The 18,837-nt window shown below is 39.1% G+C and overlaps 1 protein-coding gene across 7 annotated transcripts in view; it reads right to left on the bottom strand.

The window, feature by feature from the left end:
• Nucleotides 1–18,630, bottom strand: part of TDRD3 (tudor domain containing 3) — a 160,390-nt gene extending 141,760 nt beyond the window's left edge. For 3 of the 7 annotated variants that reach the window (XM_027064965.2, XM_027064969.2, XM_053216254.1), the window contains exon 1: nucleotides 18,500–18,629. In XM_027064965.2, the coding sequence (XP_026920766.1) occupies nucleotides 18,500–18,540 (41 nt within the window). In that variant the 5' untranslated portion in view covers nucleotides 18,541–18,629. Of the gene's footprint in view, nucleotides 1–18,499 lie in introns of all 7 variants that reach the window. The other 4 variants (XM_027064966.2, XM_027064967.2, XM_027064968.2 and 1 more) reach the window with 3 other exon arrangements.
• Between the last annotated feature and the right edge of the window lie 207 nt (nucleotides 18,631–18,837).

Genomic DNA, 18,837 nt, shown 5'->3' with positions numbered 1-18,837 from the left:
TCATTTAAATATAAGAGAATAGGTAAAACAGACTCTTAGGTAACTGGTGAGATGAGTGTACCACCGACTAAGCCAGAATAGAAAGAGAATTTGGAAACATTCTTCTGAGAAAGAGAAGCACAGTTAGAAACACTGAAGTCTGAGGTGCCTTTATGATACTTAGTTCAAATTGTACAGCAAGATAATACAAATTGTGTATTTCAAAATGTGTCACATTTTAAAATACAGGTTTAGGCAGATTTAGGAATCATCAGCATGTAGAAACTAGTCTAAATATGAAATCAAATGAGATTCATCAGTTAAAGTAAGAAGAATGAGAATGTAGAATAAAAACTGAACTTTGGTAGTACCAACAGGGAGAGTAAGAAAAGGCAGGGAAGGGTGGGATAAGAATACCATAAAAAGACAGCAAATGAAGAATCAAGAAGGATAAAGAGAACAAGAATTCTGCAGTGTTAAGGGAGACAATAGTGAATTTCAAGGAGTGGGTTGACCAATACTCTCCAATGCAGCAAAGAGGTCAGTTAGGAAAGGCCTGAAATGTACCTCATTGGGAGGTCACTGTTAACTTCAACAAAAGCATCTCAGTAGCACATGTCAGACTACAGCAGGAAAGAGAAGCAATGGTAGGCGTAGGTGATAGAATTCTACATATGAACACAGTTATACATGCGCTCAGCATTGAAGCGACTTTCAAAACAAAGAAAAATACCAGAAAAGGAATACATATAATAGTCTCTTAAAAAGGAAATGCAGATCTTGAAGAAAAATGTCTTGCTTAATGAATATTTACTTATTAAATGAATGTTTTAAATATAGCTTCACCTACTGGCTTGGAAACAGCACTAAAATAAGAAGGGAATCCATAGCTGACTGTATCAGCTCAGTCATGAGAAAAGTGAGAGCAAGTATTCCCATCTGACTACTTTTTCATTAATATGCTCCTAAAACATCATTAGTTAAAAAAAAAAAATAACATTCCTGCTCTTCTTCAGAAATCTAGATCTAAGAAATACATTATGAGGTCTTCCTGATCTTCCTTTAAAAATCCTTACCCCTCAGGGGTGGCCTGGGTGGCTCAGTCAGTTCAGCGTCCGACTTTGACTTAGATGATGATCTCATGGTTCGTGAGTTCGAGCCCCACATCAGGCTCTGTGCTGACAGCTCAGAGCCTGGAGCCTGCTTCAGATTCTGTGTCTCCTCTTTCTCTGCCCCTCTCCCACTCGTGTTCTCTTATCTCTCTCTTTCTCAAAAATACATAAACATTTAAAAAAAAATTTTAAATAAAAAAATCTTTACACTTCAAAATACCTATCTTCTAAAGCTTTTTTACATAAATATAAACATATATATCTCATACAAGTATACATTATTTACAAAAATATGTATTATATTTTTATATAGTGTTTAAAACCAATAAATACCTTAGTTTTGAGGCATCCAACAAATTTAAGAACTCTAAAGCAAAAAACATCAAAAAGCTGTCAGCACTAACACCAATAGAATAAGTTGTATTAGCTGATTTTACTTTTAAATTGCTGGGGAGGAAAGAAACAAGTCAGAGGCACTGAGAGAGAACCAGAATTCTCCATTTCTTCAATTTCCCTTAAGAAAAAATTCATTGATGAAGTTTATCTCTAAAGATTGTTTTTCTTTAAGTTGTCCCTGCCTGAATATTAATCCCTCAACCCATCTTTGAAATAAAAGCCAGAGTGATCTTTGTAAACTCAGAAAATCTGATTTTTTCATGGTCCTGATTTAAAACTCTCAATGGATCCCTGCACCAGGGTGGTACAGGGAATCCATTAAGTCATTCATACAAAACTTGGCCATTGGAGAAAAGAAAGCAATTCAATTTGCATATCTTACAATATGATATGTAAAAATAATCATGATTTTTACAGAAAAACTAACGTACTCTTCCAAACTATGATATTTTTCAAGTGTGTGGATGAGCCATCAAGATTGCAGTAGTCTATTTAATTTAGCTAAAATTCAGGGTCTGGTTTTCTCAGTAATGGCATTTGCCTATTACTGGTTACATTTGTTAAATGGCACATTTGCTTGTTATCACTGTGCTAGTTATACCCCAGGATACCAACGTGGCTAGATGAAGTGTAAAAGTTCTGATGAAACAGCAACGTAATTTCTATGATCAGAATAATGTCAACAACGGAAATTGTGTATAGATCCCAGTGAATATGAATCTCCACATGGTGGGACCGGCAACTCTACAAGTTTGAGGACACATTCCAAAAAAGGAAACATATGAATGAGTATAAGAACGGATATTGAAAAACTGGATCTTATTAGACCCTTTGTGCCTAATCCCCTGAACACTGTTAAAAACTTTATCTTCAATCTTTGTCCTATCAAGGCATGAATTTTTTTGTCATGAATTCTATTTCTAATCTAAAACAGCTTCTTACAAATAAATTAGGTTAATTTAAGTATGATTGGTTACCCAATGTGTTATTTAATGACTGACTTCTATATTTTACACAGGATTGATATGTTTTAACAAGTTTTTCAACTTCACATCCACTGTTTCCTCACCTTAAGCAGTATACTGATTTGATAAAAACTATCTGTAGTCTAGGTTTTCTATAAAATCCAAAAGTTGTCCAGGTGTGACAGAAATTCTCAGTTGAAACCAATGAAGGATTTCTATCTGCCCTAGGACATAATGGAAAAGTTCTATTAAAATCAGTAGACCATTTCAAAAACACCTAACAATTCTGTATTTGATAGAAAGCCCCACTACAAGTACCGGCACATTCCTATCAAATAGTTAGGATTTACTAATCTGTGAGGCAGCTCCATTCATACCAGTCATTACAAATAAGGATATAAACAAGGATTGTGGTTGTTTTAGAAAGTTATTTTTGATAAATACTGGATAAGTAGCATGTACTACTTATTCCAACTTCTTCTAACTAATAATTGACTAATAAATCTACCTCATTAATTACTTAGGGTAAAGCTAAGTAAACTTTTTCTGTAAAGGGCTAGATAGTAAAAGTTGTAGGTATTTTTGCAGGCCATAGGATCTCTATCACAGCTACTGATCTCTGTCCACAGCACAAAAGCCTGGTCTGTGTATGAGTACTTTATTTACAAAAGTAAGCATAAGGTCAAATTGGGCCACAGTCTGCCAACTCTGTACTTAGGATAAAGCTATATAATCCTTTTTCTTTAAAAACCATAATCAGGTCACCTGGGTGACTCAGTTAGTTAAGTGTCCTACTTAGCCCAGGTCATGATCTCACAGTTCCTGAGTTCGAACCCCGCATCGGGCTCTGGGCTGACAGCCCTGAGCCTGGATCCTGCTTCAGATTCTGTGTCTCCCTCCCTCTCTCTCTGCCCCTCCCCCACTCACGCTCTGTCTCCGTCTCTCAAAAATAAACAAACGTTAAAAAAACTTTTTTTTTAAATTAACGTTTATTTATTTTTGAGACAGAGAGAGAGACAGAGCATGAACCGGGGAGGGGCAGAGAGAGAGGGAGACACAGAATCGGAAGAAGGCTCCAGGCTCTGAGCCGTCAGCCCAGAGCCCGACGCAGGGCTCGAACTCAGGACCCAGATCGTGACCTGAGCTGAAGTCGGACGCTTAACCGACTGAGCCACCCAAGCGCCCCAAAAAAAACCTTTTTAAGCCTGACTCAAAATGTATTTAAAATGTACTTTAAAAATGTATTTAATCTTTAAAAAAGTATATTGTTCTGGGGCGCCTGGGTGGCTCGGTCGGTTAAGCATCCGACTTCGGCTCAGGTCATGATACCACAGTCTGTGAGTTCAAGCCCTGCATCGGGCTCTGTGCTGACAGCTCAGAGCCTGGAGCCTGCTTCGGATTCTGTGTCTCCCTCTCTCTCTCTGCTCCTCCCCAGCTCATGCTCTGTCTCTCTCTGTCTCAAAAATAAAATAAAAACATAAAAAAAAATTTTTTAAAGTATATTGTTCCATAAATTTACATATTACATAACTGGCTCCAAACATTTAATTTTTAAGGAGGATATCCCATTGCTCCTTAAATAAAATCCTTATTTATAACACTAAAAGGTAAATACTTAATAACAATGCGACATTTCAACAAGAATGTTAAATTACCTGCCTTCAGCTTCTGAGACTTAACTAAATTCATATCCAAAATAATAGATTGCATATTGACGTTTTTCTCTCTCAAATGTCTATTCTTCCTGTACAAGTAAAATAATATATGAAATATTCAACCTGTATTATTTATCTTTAATTTGAGGCACCAACATTTATAAGACTACCAAATGCTAAAACATACTTTATAATGAGATTCAAAACCCACATTGAAACCCGTAAGATGTAAGGATTTTGCCTTTATCAAGGTAATCCTTTAAGAGACTATATATTCTAAAATAAAGAACACATTTTTTTCAAAGGTAACACAATTTCAGAAATCCATACATGTGCAAATTACATGAATTTATTTACTGGCTACAGTAAGTTATGAGAGTCCAGGCTTAACACGCAATAGAAAGAGTGCAAGTATTTATTGGGCACTCGGCATACGACAAGCAGTGTTCTGAAACACTTTGTGTGTATTAACTCATTAATCCTCATAAGTATACTATGGATTAGGTGCTACAATGGGCACCATTTAAGAGATGAATAAACTGAGGGAGCAAGCAGTTTAATTAATGTACTCAAGGTTATTTCATCAGTGGCAGAACCAGGACTGACCCTGGTTCTAGAGAGTTGGACTTCAGAGCCCGTGCTTTTAACACAAACCATATCAGGTATATTTGTGTGTCAACTATACTTCAATTAACACTTAAAATTAATAAAAAAAAAAAAAAGTAGGTATAAATTTAACTGAAAATCAAGAATACAGAGTTTTGTTTTCACAACCACTCTCTTTTCAAAGTAATCACTCATGAAAACCCAGTTTTGTGATATAATTCTAATTAACTACTAATTCTAATACGAATTAACTATGTAAAATCATGTAATTTACGGGGGCACCTGGGTGGCTCAGTGGGCTAAGCAGCCGACTTCGGCTCAGGTCAGGATCTCACAGTTCGTGTGTTTGAGTCCTGCACCAGGCCCTGTGCTGACAGCTCAGAGACTGGAGCCTGCTTCAGATTCTGTGTCTCCCTCTCTCTCTGCTCTCCCCAACTCGCACTCTGTCTCTGTCTCTCTCAAAAATAAATAAAAGTTAAAAAAAATTTTAAATCATGTAATTTACTAATCTCAGTTTCAAACACAAATCAATTCAAGCTTGCAAGCCTATTTCCTCTTTCACAATGCTGACATCCTGCTGACTTCTTAGTTCACTCATAGCGGGTACTTAGGCAAAAAAGAAAAAAAAAAAACAAAACGGTGCTGCAGGGCAATACCAGGCAAGCCATAACAGCAAAAAGCAAGCTGAATATAACAAAAACATTCAGTCAAACAGCCTATTTTTCCACTTTGAAAATACATGTCTTAGATACATAGAAATCTATAATCATACATCTTTTAAATACACTTTTGCTTAAGGCAAGATAGCATTACCAGTAACGATAAACAATTCAATTTACACATGAAAGTTATTGTGATAAAGTAAAACATTTTAAAAGACCACCAACAGTCCAATTCAATTTTATTTTTCATGAAAACATGTTTAGGCAGGAATAATTCAAACCATGTCAAAGAATGTCAGCCAATATAACAGCCGCACAGATAAGTCTCATAACACCAACTATAAACTAATATTACTTCATAACCAAAAGTATAAGAAAGTTAACAAAATGCAGTGGAAAGGTACTTTCTCATAACAAACATGATCACTCTTTAATGTGTCATACTAGGTATCAGCCACATGACTAAACCAAGAAGGCTTGCAATCGCCTTTTATAAGCAAATATAATACATACATACAACCTACTTATTATTATAGAATGATATATAATTAGAGAAAGAGGGCTTTGCAAACCGCAAAGTCCTTTCCACACATTAGATCATCACTAAAAATAAAAAAAAATAAAGTAGAATATTAGCAAGTAATTAAATCAAAAGTACAAAATAAAAAGTGCTTCACTTCATTCATTCATACCAAATTCATACAACTTTACCATAATTTGAACAGTATCAGTAAGTGAAAAATTCAAAATGTGTCCAGGTAGAAGGGAAGTACTTCAAGTGTGGTCCACTGATCAGTACCAATCTTCAAACTCTTTGTTACTGCTTCATGATGGAATAAGTACAGAAACTGAGGCAAGCCATTTAGAAACTCTAAAAGCAATCTGACATTGCTGCAAGATGTTATACTTCACAAAGGTAGTGATGTGTGAAAAACTGGAAATTTTAAAAATTGGAAGACAGCTTGAGAATCACTGAGCTAGGCCACATTTCCCAGAATGCCTTTTAGGTAGGTGAGATTAAGTTCTTGGAAACCAAGGAAGTGATGTGTGCCACCTTTCCCATCAGGGAACTCACTCTATGGCTCTCAGCTGTCCTTTCCCTTCTGCTAACTAAAACCCTGATGTCGCAGCTACCCTATGTGCATGAAAACAATGACAATACATACCCTACCTAACTAGTGCTTCTCAAACTCAAATGTACAAAAAAGTCACTAGGAGAACCCTGTTAAAATACAGATGCTGACTCAGTAGGTCTGTGGTAGAGACTGAGACTCTACACTGCTAACAAGGTATCAGGTAATGCTAATGATTCTGGTCTTAGGACCACACTTGGAGTAGCAGGAGTTAGGGGACAACTAAAGTTAGATGGAAAGAACTTGGGTCCATAAATGACAGCACAAAGCAGATTCCCCAACACTGTGGGTTTTTCTGTGATGAGGAAAAAAAAAAATGAAAAAAAAAAAAAGGCTATGTTCTTTAGACCTTTGTAATGTGGGGTCTCTGTATATCAGCCTAACTTTCAACCTAACTAATAGAAAGCAGTTTTGTAAATATTAAGAAGGGTATACCTCAGGCCAGTTTTACATTTTAATTAAAATAATATCAACATAAATGCTTATTCACATAAGTATAAATTGGAAAAAAGTTCAAGGCCTTATTGCCCTTTCAAGACAATCCGACTCTAGAAAGCATGCTATGATTTCTGTCATGTATCATTTAAATATTATTACTCTGTACCCATTAACATTTACACCACTACACTGGACTAACTTTTTCATGATGTCAAAACAAAATCTGAATGTTAACCTCTCATTGTTAAGAAGCTACATCTAATTATATGAAGACATCTTTCAATTGGGGATTATCCCTACAAAAGAAATCTTTTCCTTATAACTGGTAGAAAATTTATTGAGTAAAATGGCAGGTGTCTCTGTGTAGCAAAGAATAGCTAGATATGTCTACCAACAAAGTTAATGTTATTTGGGATCGTTATTTTGCACCAGCAACGATGTAAAACACAGACACAATTTCATGGTATTGTTGCAGCAATCATATTTTTAATATATGTATATGAAATAGTTTCATTTTTTAATGAAAGGAAACACCTAATTAACATATGCTTATGAAGACTTCTGACAAATGTGTAATTAACTCAATAAAGAAAAAAAAAAAAAGTAAAAACAAAGCACATAACCACAACCAGAAAAAGTGGTCAAAAAATTTATCAGCAGCAACCAAAATAAGGAAAAACAACATCCTGATCTTGTAGAACTTCAAAATGTCCAAAGAGGAATCTGACAGAGCCTGGGTATTAACCTGTACCAAGAAGCATAACTAAGGAAAGAAGTCAAATTAACACAATCCTGGAGAAATCTCACTGTTACAACGTAGAGTGAAACACAGAGATTCAGCAAGCAGCCTGGACAAAAGATCTGGCAAACTCCCAGGAACAGAAGCCTCTGCATACCAACCTAGGCTCTCAGCTCAAGCAAAAAGGGCCAATGGTATGTGTCATTCTGAGTTTGGTAAACTGAGGAAGGCCACTGAGAAGAAGGCCTTCCCCTAACTAGTAACGTATATATGACCTTTTCTGTTGTTCATAATTGAAAGTTAACAAAAGAGCAACCTGTGCTTGGCAGGGTCCTCACGTAAAACCCAGTGGGCTGGAACCTTATGCCAGCCTAATAACCTGGGAAGTGTCCCAGCGTCCACTTCTCTGCCTCATCAAAGGCCACAGAATGAATGATAACCTCCTCTCCTAATGTCTTTCTAACCAGGGACCCCGACATAACAAGCAATTATGAAACATCAAAAGGAAAAGTAAAAATTTGTAGTATCCCATAAAATATCAAAAGTGTAAAGAAATAATTAGGACCTAGGACAAATTTATACTAAAAACAAACTTCTGAAAATAGTTTCTATTAACATTGGTTTGAGAAAGAACATTTCAAACCCCTCCCAAAACAGTTGGTTGTCCCATGCAAGAAATGTTATCAACATATCTGTGTGTATGTTTGTATTCAGTTAGAAGCAAATATCAATAAATAGAGAAAGCTTTGGGGTGCTAGTGGCTCAGTGGGTTAAGCATCAGACTCTTGATTTCGGCTCAGGTCATGATCTCTTGGTCTGTGGGATTGAACCCTGCTTGGGGGCTCTGGGCTGACAGCACAGAGCCTGCTTGGGATTCTCTCTCTCTCCCTCTCTCTTTCTGCCCCTCTGCTGCTCCTGTGCTTGCACACACACACACGTGCTCTCTCTCTCTCTCTCAAAAGAAAAGAATAAACATGTTTTAAAATTTTTTTTAAGGTTTATTCATTTTTTGATAGAGAGCATGAGTGGGGGAGGAGCACAGTGAGAGGGAGACACAGAATCCGAAGCAGAGTCCAGGCTCTGAACTGACAGCCCGACGCAGGGCTCAAACCCGTGGACTGTGAGATCATGACATGAGCTGAAGTCAGACGTTCAATTGACTGAGCCACCCAGGCGCCCCTAAAACAATAAACATTTTTTAAAGATAAGGAAAGCTTGTATAACAGGTTATTTCCTACATTACTGTAAAAATTACATTTTTTCATAAAACTAGTTTTTAAAATTTCACAACATTCATTTCACAAGTAACAATTTTCTCTTCTACACAAGGCTTGAAAAAGCTTCATATTCCTGGAGAACACAAAAACAGTATGATGAAACATACTGAGACTAAATTACAATGGTACTAACATTCATTCCACAAGCATGTACATGCCTGCTGTGGACCCTGCACCCCGCTAAATGCCAGAACACCTCAGAGACATGACTTCATCCTCGTCCTACAGAAGCTTACAAAATAAGACATCAATCAAACTATTTTAACTATTTGGAAAAACCAAATATTTACTTATTTCTTTTGATCTAACAATATTAGAATATATTAATGGCAAAAGGAAAAATTATTTCACTAACTTTATCATGACCATCTACCAACTTTCCAGACACTTAAGCTTAAATACATCCCCATTTCTCTGCCAAAACAAAACTTAAACTGAATTAATTCTTAACTCCATTATAAACTGTTGGCTTAATTTATGTAAGTTTTTTCCCCATCAATATTTATGCTTAATGTTTCATATTCTGTATTTTTAAAAATTTATTAATTTTCAAACTTCTCAAGGTCCTGCCTAGGAATTTAATAGAATAAAAAATTTTTTTTCTTAATATCTTTCTTCACTTAATATCCATTATAGACTGACCGTCTTCTGAAAAGTTGCAGCTGAATTTTATAAGCATTTTATATTTAGAGGAGTTTTAAGGGGATTGGGGGGGGAATTAAAAAAAGAGACCTTCAAATATCTGAAGTTTTAAAATATGTTTTTAGGGGCGCCTGGGTGGCTCAGTCGGTTAAGCGGCCGACTTCAGCCAGGTCACGATCTCGCGGTCCGCGAGTTCGAGCCCCGCGTCAGGCTCTGGGCTGATGGCTCAGAGCCTGGAGCCTGCTTCCGATTCTGTGTCTCCCTCTCTCTCTCTGCCCCTCCCCCGTTCATGCTCTGTCTCTCTCTGTCTCAAAAATAAATAAACGTTAAAAAAAAAATTTTTTTTTTAATTTAAAAAATAAAAAAAAAAAAATGTTTTTAAAAACTGCTCTGAGTCTCTAATAATCCAATCCAGTAATCCAATACTGACCTAAGCAAATAATCTTATCACAGAACTCTTAAAGACATATCCATTTTCTCTTTTCAGAAAAGTCACTGATTTCATATTCCAATGCTCCCCCGCCCTGCCCTGCAGCTCCTAAAAAGCTAAGTCTCCTTTAAAATGCTGAAATTCCCGGGTGCCTGAGTGGCTTACTTGGTTGAGCGGCTTCGGCTCAGGTCATGATCTCGTGGTTTGTGGGTTTGAGCCCCCGCGTCCGGCTCTGTGCTGACAGCTCAGAGCCTGGAGCCTGCTTCGGATTCTGTTTCTCCCTCTCTCTCTGCCCCTCCCCTGCTCATGCTCTGTCTCTCAAAAATAAATGAATGTAAAAAAATTAAAAAATACATTAAAAAAATTTTAAATGCTGAAATTCCTCAGTGCTTGCACCTAGCCTCTTCTTATTTAAAGTTTGATTTTTAGATCACTGATAGGTGCTATCTAATAGAAATGTAATGCAAGCCACATACGTAATTTTAAATTTTCTGGTAGTCACATTTTAAAAAGTAAAGAGAAACATGGGCAATTAATTTAATAATATATTTTAACACAATATAGTGATGGCATTATTTCAATATGCAAACAATATAAAAATGAATGAGAGATATTTATATCCTTTTTTGGTACTAAGTCTTCCAAACCTGGTGTGTATTTTACATTTACATCACATGCAAATTTGGATTAGACATATTTCAAGTATTCAATAACCACATGTGGCTAATGTCTACTGTACTGGACAGTGCAGCCTTAGATGATCTCATCCATGCACTACTTCAGTCATCAGCTATACCCAAATGACTCCATATTTATATCTCTAATCCAGTCTTCTTCCTAGTGCAAGATTAGTATTTCCTAATATCTAATTGACATCTTACTTTAGATGACTCAAAGGCACCTCGTACTCAAATAATGTCCAACTTCAATTCATGATCCACCCCTCAAAAATGTACTCCTTTTCTAAGACTCCCTATCTAACCATACTGTAATCAATTTAGGTATACAAGCCAGAAACCCAGAAATCAACCCCTTGACACCTCCTTCTTTCTCTTTCCCATATATAGATGCGTATATTTAGATGGATATAGTCCATCTAAAAGTTCTGTCCATTTTACCTCTCAAATACCAATCAAATCAATCTCTGTTCTCCATCGCAATCATCACCACCATTCTACACTCTACTCAAGCCAAGCTCTGAGCCATTTTCTTCAATGCAAGCATTTCTCAACATCTAACTATGATGTCATCCCTACTTCAACCATCCCAACCCCTGATAAAACTTTCCAACTGATTTCTACTGCCTCCAGAATAAAAACAAGGCCTGAGCTACATGATCCAGACCCTAAGTGTCTCCCAGTTCCGCCTCACTATACCACCTCTGTCTTGCCCTCCACTCATCCTGGTCCTTCAGACCTTTGTACTCACCATGTTCCTTACTGCCCTATGAACTCTGCATATGCTGCTTTACCCTTACTTAGTCTATTTAATTCCCACTCATCCTCCAGATCTCAGGGAAGCATTCTCTGACCACCACAAAGACACCAAATTTCCCTTCTATAAGCTCATCTAGAACCATGTCCCTTTTCATTTCTAGTGTACTTTACAGATGCAATGTTTGAATATGTAATTAATGGCTTTCTCCCCTTAAGACTACATCTGATTGAACTAAAGAGTCTGCCACAACAAGATGTTTAATAATTATTTGTTGAATGAGTGTTAGTGAATCTGCCTTGTTTTTTCCCTAGACAAAGACTAGACACCATGTGAGATGGTGTATATAACATGCCCTGCTTATACAGCACTAGTTTTGAAAAGCTTCCCAGACTTCTCAAGCAAAATACCAGTATATGCCATGTTTAAATTCTGACCAACTAGTATATCATCACCAAAACAAACAGTGCCTTGTGTACAAGATGCATAAACATTTACTACGTGTATTTCAGTACACACATTACTATATAGGGTTACGTCTTTCTCTGCATTATTGCAGAGACTTACTTATTGTTGTAAAGATACCATATCTTCAGCAGCACCATCCTAAGATGAGGGTAGCTATCTGTCTCCACTTTAAAGGCTGTGAAACTGTAATAAGTATAAAAACTGCTCATGCATGCACACAGACTTACACCTATCAAGCCAGGGTGTGAAACCTATAGGGGTTATAGTAATAAGGTACAGGTAGGCTCTGTCCAGTCCTGGAGCACGATGTGGTTCTTTCCTCCTTCTCTATATCACCAGTGTGCTTCCTTTCTGCTCTCAGTATCCTTGATTTGACACCCTTGTTAACATTTTATGTTATCACCACATATTTCTTGCCCCCTCTTCTCTGCTTTTGTTTTCATTCTATGACCTCATAAAAATGTTTCTCAATTTTTACACAAAAATTTTTGCATTGTTGGGAGTGCAGTCTACTTCTTCTAAAGATCATCTGGAGGCAAAGTCTTCTTCAGCTACTTCCAGAGCCTACATCTTACAAAAAAATCACAGTTTCTAAATAGTTGGGACTTAACTGCAACATGGTAAGTCAAAATGCCAATATTCTTCTTTTGTCAAAAGGAGAAAACATAAACCAAAAAAGTTGATATAGTTATATTTTTATGGTTCTTGAAATGTTACTATGTAATTTTTACTTGATTTAGCAAATGCTGCTGTGTGAGAGGAGAAAATTATTTTCAACTTGCTGAGGTAGCAAGTTTCTTTTTATACCCCCTTTATGCTTGAGGCAGTCAAGTCTACAGGCAGTTGAAACTAGATTTATAGGTTATTCACCAAAAAAAAAAAAAAAATCACTGCAAACAGCACCTTGAAACCTGAAAACTTGCACAGTTTAACAGAATATCCAGTCATTTTTTTAGCACTTCATAGTATCAGAAGCTGCCAGGCAATATGTAACATATTTTGAGGCAGAAGGTCAACAAGGCTTATTACTGTTGAACTATAATTTCACAAACAAGGTAAACCAAAGAGATAGTTACAAATGCTCATTAAAGAAATGGTAAATGTTTCAAAATAGGAGGTCTCTGATAAGTCCCCTGAAACCAAAATATAAATCAACTGGTTTCTTCTAATGTTCTTGAACATGATCTATTATTGTTTCAGCTAAAAAGTGTGTTCATGGTTCTTATCCTTTCCAAAAGAGTATACCAAGAGTATGTTTATATCAAAGTGGTAATGATAGAATATAATTTTAGATAATAAAATATCCTGCACTTAATGTACAACCTTATAAAGAACTACTAATATCCTTTACAAATGTACTTATGTCTAAGAATTATGTTGGAATATAAGGGAACAAAATTTCACATACTCTTTGTATAAACTCTTATTGTCTGACTATTATCAACAGTGTAGTGCATAAAGGTATAGTTATATTGATGGTACTGCAAAGGTTGCTTTTCTTTTTTTTTTTCTTTCATCTTTTTATGTTTATTTTTGAGAGAGAGAGAGAGACAGATGTGAGCGGGGGAGGGGCAGAGAGAGGGAGACACAGAATCTGAGGCAGGCTCCCGGCTTCCAGCTGTCAGCGCAGAGCCTGACATGGGGCTCAGGCTCCACAAGCCACGAGATCATGACCTCAGCGGAAGTAGGACGCTGAACCGACTGCAGAACCTGGTGCCCCAGGTTGCTTTTCACTTAAAGACTGGGATCAATGACCAGCAGTCTCCTGAGGAAGTGTTGTGTCTCTCAGAAAACAGAAACCATACAAGAAAGGTGCAGGGTGGACTACAGGACAGGAATCTGACTTTTTTGGTCATGACCATTAATGTATTTGGAAGGAAGCTTCCACGTGATGGAATGGGAAAAGAAGCTCTCCCTCTGTGGCCAGGTTAAAAGTCAGGAATTACAAATTCCAGCAAAATGTCTGAAGTACCACTTTGAAATATCATTCTCAAGGCAACATGTGGAATAGGGCAGGCCCCCTTCAAGACAAGACAGCATTCACTTTATACCCATACTGCCACTGTGCTTCCTAAATAATAAATGGACAGAACTTGTAGATGGACTATATCCATCTAAATATATATCAAAGTTGTTCTTCTTCAGCACTAAATTTTGATAAAGACTGTTACAAGCTACCATCTTTCTTAGGTGTCTCGTTGAAAGAAAGGGAGAGGAGTATACACTTGGGCCAGAGGATGGTCAGTGTGGTCGTAGCACCAGTCATCAAAGAGAGAGAATCCAAAAGGGAAGGTGAAATTCAAGGTGAACAAGGTAAGAAGACCTTTGTGTTCATCCTTCTATTTTCCCTCTAACCCTGCCCTCCTCACCAAAACACAAAAACAAAAATCCCAGAGCACAACCTGGTTAAGCCTTGTTATGTTAGAAACCTGGAGTTTCTCAGAAATTATGTTCATAATACAAATGGAAACACACTATTTCTAATGCTACCTTATGGTGTCTTCAACTCCAAACTGCTGAGTAAGGCAAAGACATACAATATAGTGTCTTACTTTTTCAGACCTTATTCTCAGACTTAGAAAAATACACAATTAACCAGATTTTCAGATAACCCTAATCAGCCCTTAGGTGAGCCACTGCAAGATAAAGGTTTCTTTGTTTCCAAAATCACCATTCCTCAGCATAAGCACTTCATCTTTCCCAAAGAAGAAAGTAAATTTACACACCACAAAACGCTTAAATCCAATTTTCTATTTTAAAATGTATCATTTTTTTTTTATCAACAATTTAAATTAGAAGTGGTCACCATGGCTTGATGGAAATGAGTTTTGAATCTTTATTCCGCCCGTTTGGGCTCTATTCTTGGTTCTGCTACTTGTAACTGAGGAAATTTTTGATTCCCGTGGTGCTTCAGTTTCTTCATCCGCACCTGAAGACATTAAGCTATACCACCACTAATTCTATGGAAAAATACCTTTTCTTTTTTTTTTTCGTTCATTTTTTTAAATGTTTATTTATTTTTGAGAGAGACACAGGCAGAGATAGAGACAGCACAAGCAGGGGAGGGGCAGAGAGAGAGGGAGACACAAAAATAAGAAGCAGGCCCCAGGCTCTGAGCTGTCAGCACAAACCCAGGGATCATGAGATCATGACCTGAAGCCAAAGTCAAACGCTTAACTGACTGAGCTACCCAGGCGCTCCACCTTTTCAAAAACACAATCACAACTAATTGTGTTCTAACATGTTTCTATTTTTTTAAAGTTTCAAAAGGTTGGGGCACCTTTTGAAAGTCAGTAGGGCATCTGACTCTTGATTTCAGTTCAGGTCATGATCTCCTGGGTTCCTGAGTTGGAGCCCCAAAATGGGCTCCTTCCTGACACTGTGGAGCCTACTCTCCCACGCCCGCTCGCTCTCTCAAAATAAACTTTAAAATAAATAAAAATTTCAAAAGATTGACATTTCTATAAAAATTTTAAAGATTCAAATGGTTAGTAGAAATATAGAAATCCCCCTTAAGGGATTCTCCGAGGAGAAAAACCAAAAAGGTATCAAGTAAATCTATTATCCAGATTTAGATAATAAAGTAAGTAATTAAGTAAATTAAGTAAGTAAATTAAGTAAAATCTCCTCTCATACTGAAGTCTATTCCACACATAACTAGGTACCACAAAAGATCAATGTACTATTTAGTGCATTATTTAAACATAATCACCATACTGTGTAAGTCCCTGAAAGTTTTAAAGTTCAAATCAGCAAAACCTGATGTTTTCTATGCTACTCATCACTAAAGAAAAAAATTACTGTAAAGTCTGCCAGGGTGGCTACTGTTGGAGTTATATTTTAAAATATTGATTTTGTGGGGGTTCTAATGAAGATTGAGGACTTAGGAGGGGGAAAAATACTCAGAAAATAACAAACTGGAATAACAGAGTAGGAACCTAAGCTTTTTTGGCATAAGATATTACCGTAACCTATTGTTTTAGGTGAAGATAATAGAAAGGAGTTAATAGTTTAGGTTAGCATCTATTTCTTTTTAAGTCCTACAAGTCATTAAGTGACTAGATTAAGTACTAAGAAAAATGGTTTTGTCAGGGACAATCACAGAGAATCTCAAGAGTTAGAGGAAACTGAGAATATCAGAACTGGAATGAACTGGTCAGAGGTACTCTTTGGTCATCGATTCTCCTCGTATTCTTCTCTGCCTAAACATTTGAAATTCTGCATTTTGACATAGTAAGTCTGTACTTAAATGTAACATCTGTACAGGCCACCTGAACGCCTCTAGGAGATCCTTTTGTTTGGCACAAATCTAACCCACTCAAGACCCATTAGGAATTACATGTAACTCCAAAATTCCTAGAAAAACAGTCTTATTAGACCCAATGGCTTACTATTGCCTTCATTAGTCACTGCCTTACAAAAGCAACAGAAATCTGGTGGAAAAAGAAACATGTTAAACAGATAATTTGTGATATAAAGTAACAAATGTTACAATATAACATTCCTTTAGCTTTATAACAAAGGGAGGCACTCTATCTAAGATTGGGTGGAAACCCCTGCTAGCAGTCTGATTGGCAGGTCTGAATTCTAATTGGCAGGGGCATCCCAAGGTCAGTTGTATGAGACTTTACTGAAAACCTACACTGTAGTGGCTCCCTGGCACCAAAAATACACAGAAAAATCAGTTATAGTTCCCCACCCTTAAGGAGTTTAGGGTCCAAAACCAAAAAAGAACAATTTAGTATGTGTTTGGAACCAAAATATGAGACTAGCCTTTCTAAAGGAGGTGGGGTCATGTTGGAAAAGAAGTAAAAGACCAAGTTTGTACCTGAAGTTGTATCACTAGGTTGAAGAACTAAGGCTCAATCTAACGAAGCATGGGAAAAAGCTGAAATAGAAGAGTGATCCAAGGAGGCGCCTGAGTGGCTCTGGCAATTAAGCATCCAACTTCACCTCAGCTCATGATTCCTGAGATTGGGTCCTAAATTCAGCCCTGTGCGGACAGCTTGGAGCCTGCTTGGGATTCTCTCTCTCTGCCCCTCCCATGCTTGCGTGCTTTCTCTCTCTCTGAATAAAGAAACTTTAATAATAATAATAATAATAATAATAATAATAAAACGAAGAGTGACCCAAGATTCTTCAATACATCCTTTGAGGTAAAGAAACTGAAGGTAGAAATTCCAGAACAAAAGTAAAACTGGGTAGGGTTAGCTTTTAACTCCACAGTCTGTTATGCTAATGGTGTTCACGGAAAAACTGTAGGAACAACGCATAACAGTGGGAAGTACCAGCCCCCCTGTGCTCACCTTTCAGCTCCACCACTTTCTGGATAGGTAAAGTTGCTTTTAACAGTTCTGTGCTAGTCTTCTAACCTGAACAGCCAGAAGCCCCCTCTTCAAAATACAGGTGTTAAATCTGGCCCAACCTTTCGGGTCTTAAGCCTCACTGGACACCCTCCTACTTCCACGGACCACAAGGATCTAGTGTCAGTTCTGCAAACCAATAAGCGCTTCCCTACTTCTGTGTTGCATCTCCAGTGGCTCTGCCCAGAAAGCCCTTTCCTCGCCGTCTTTCAAAAGCCACTTCTCTAGGAAGCGAGCTCTCCTTCCCCTCCAATTCCATAGCACATTTGCCTGCCCCTCTGTACAGTTTGCCACTGTTTTTGTGTTCGTTCTTTGAATGCCTCCGTCTCTGCTCTTTTCCCTAAGATAGTGAACTGCCAGAGAGCAGGGGCAAATCTTTTTCATCCTTCCTACCCCTCCTCTCCGTGCCTATGAAGGCCTGGAAAAGCGTTACTAAATTAAACAATGTTAACAACTGCAATGACCTCAGTTTCAGAAACGGCTTAATTTCGCATAATTTTTTGTTGCTCTCAGATGTTAAAATCTTGACGTGAAACGTGTTTAAAAATCAGAACACTGCCATCGCTTCAAGAAAAGTTCTACGGAGCACCCACACGAGTTGACAAGGAGGTCATTCCTAGCTTCAGAAGTTGTGAGTGTGCCACGGAGGGCAGCTTCACACCGGTCGGTACACTACTCCGAAATTACGGAAAAGAAGCGGCGGCCCAGGCAGCCGCACAGGCTTTGCTTGGGTCGACCCTCAAGTTCCCTCGGGCCCGCGGGCCCGCGGGCTCCGGCCGCGCTCGCCCCTCTCCGCCGCACACGGTTCTCCAGCCCTCGCCTCCCCTCGTCCCGCCGCAGCAACACCGCCCGGAGCGGCGCGCACGGCGCGGCAGGTCCTACCGGGCGGATCCGCTCGGGCCTGGGCCGCCGGCCGCCCTGCCTGCTCTGCCAGCGGCCCCCCGGCCTCTCCCCGGCCCGCCGCCCGCCGCCCGGGGCCCAGGCCGCGCCGCCGCCGCCGCCGCCCCGAGGGGAACTGGGGGACTCGCTCGGCTCCGCGTGGCGCCGGGGGCGGAGCCGGCCCGGAGGGCCCGGAGAGAGGCCGGGGGCAGGCGGCGGCCTCCGCCTACCCCGACACGTACCCACCGCCCCCAACCCCAACCCTCCTCCGGGCCCCGGCCCGCGCCCGCGGCCGGGCGGCCGGCGGGACTTGCCACTTACCAACCCGCCTGGGACAACGCCGCGCCGGGGACTTCAGACATGGTAGCTGCTTAGGTCGGGGGTGGGGGTGGGGGGCTGGGGGTGGGGGTGGGGGGGGTAGGCCTCCTACTTGAGACCAAAAAAAAAAAAAAAAAACCGAAAGAAAAGAAAAGAAAAAAAAAAAAACTCCTCTGGTCGGCTCCGCAACTGGGCATGCTCAGTGCGGCCGGCGCTTCCGCGTGCGGGTTCCACTCGCCGCGTTTTCCGAGCGGCCGCAGGGGCAGGCCTGGCGTGGAGCTTGGTAGTTGCAGCCCGCCGGAGGCCTTGTTCCCCCCGCCCCCGCCACCCCCCGCCACCCC

Source organism: Acinonyx jubatus, chromosome A1, assembly GCF_027475565.1.
Source record: "Acinonyx jubatus isolate Ajub_Pintada_27869175 chromosome A1, VMU_Ajub_asm_v1.0, whole genome shotgun sequence".
Taxonomy (NCBI): domain Eukaryota; kingdom Metazoa; phylum Chordata; class Mammalia; order Carnivora; family Felidae; genus Acinonyx; species Acinonyx jubatus.
The sequence above is the reverse complement of the archived record's forward strand: the minus strand, read 5'-3'. Positions and strand labels throughout refer to the sequence as shown.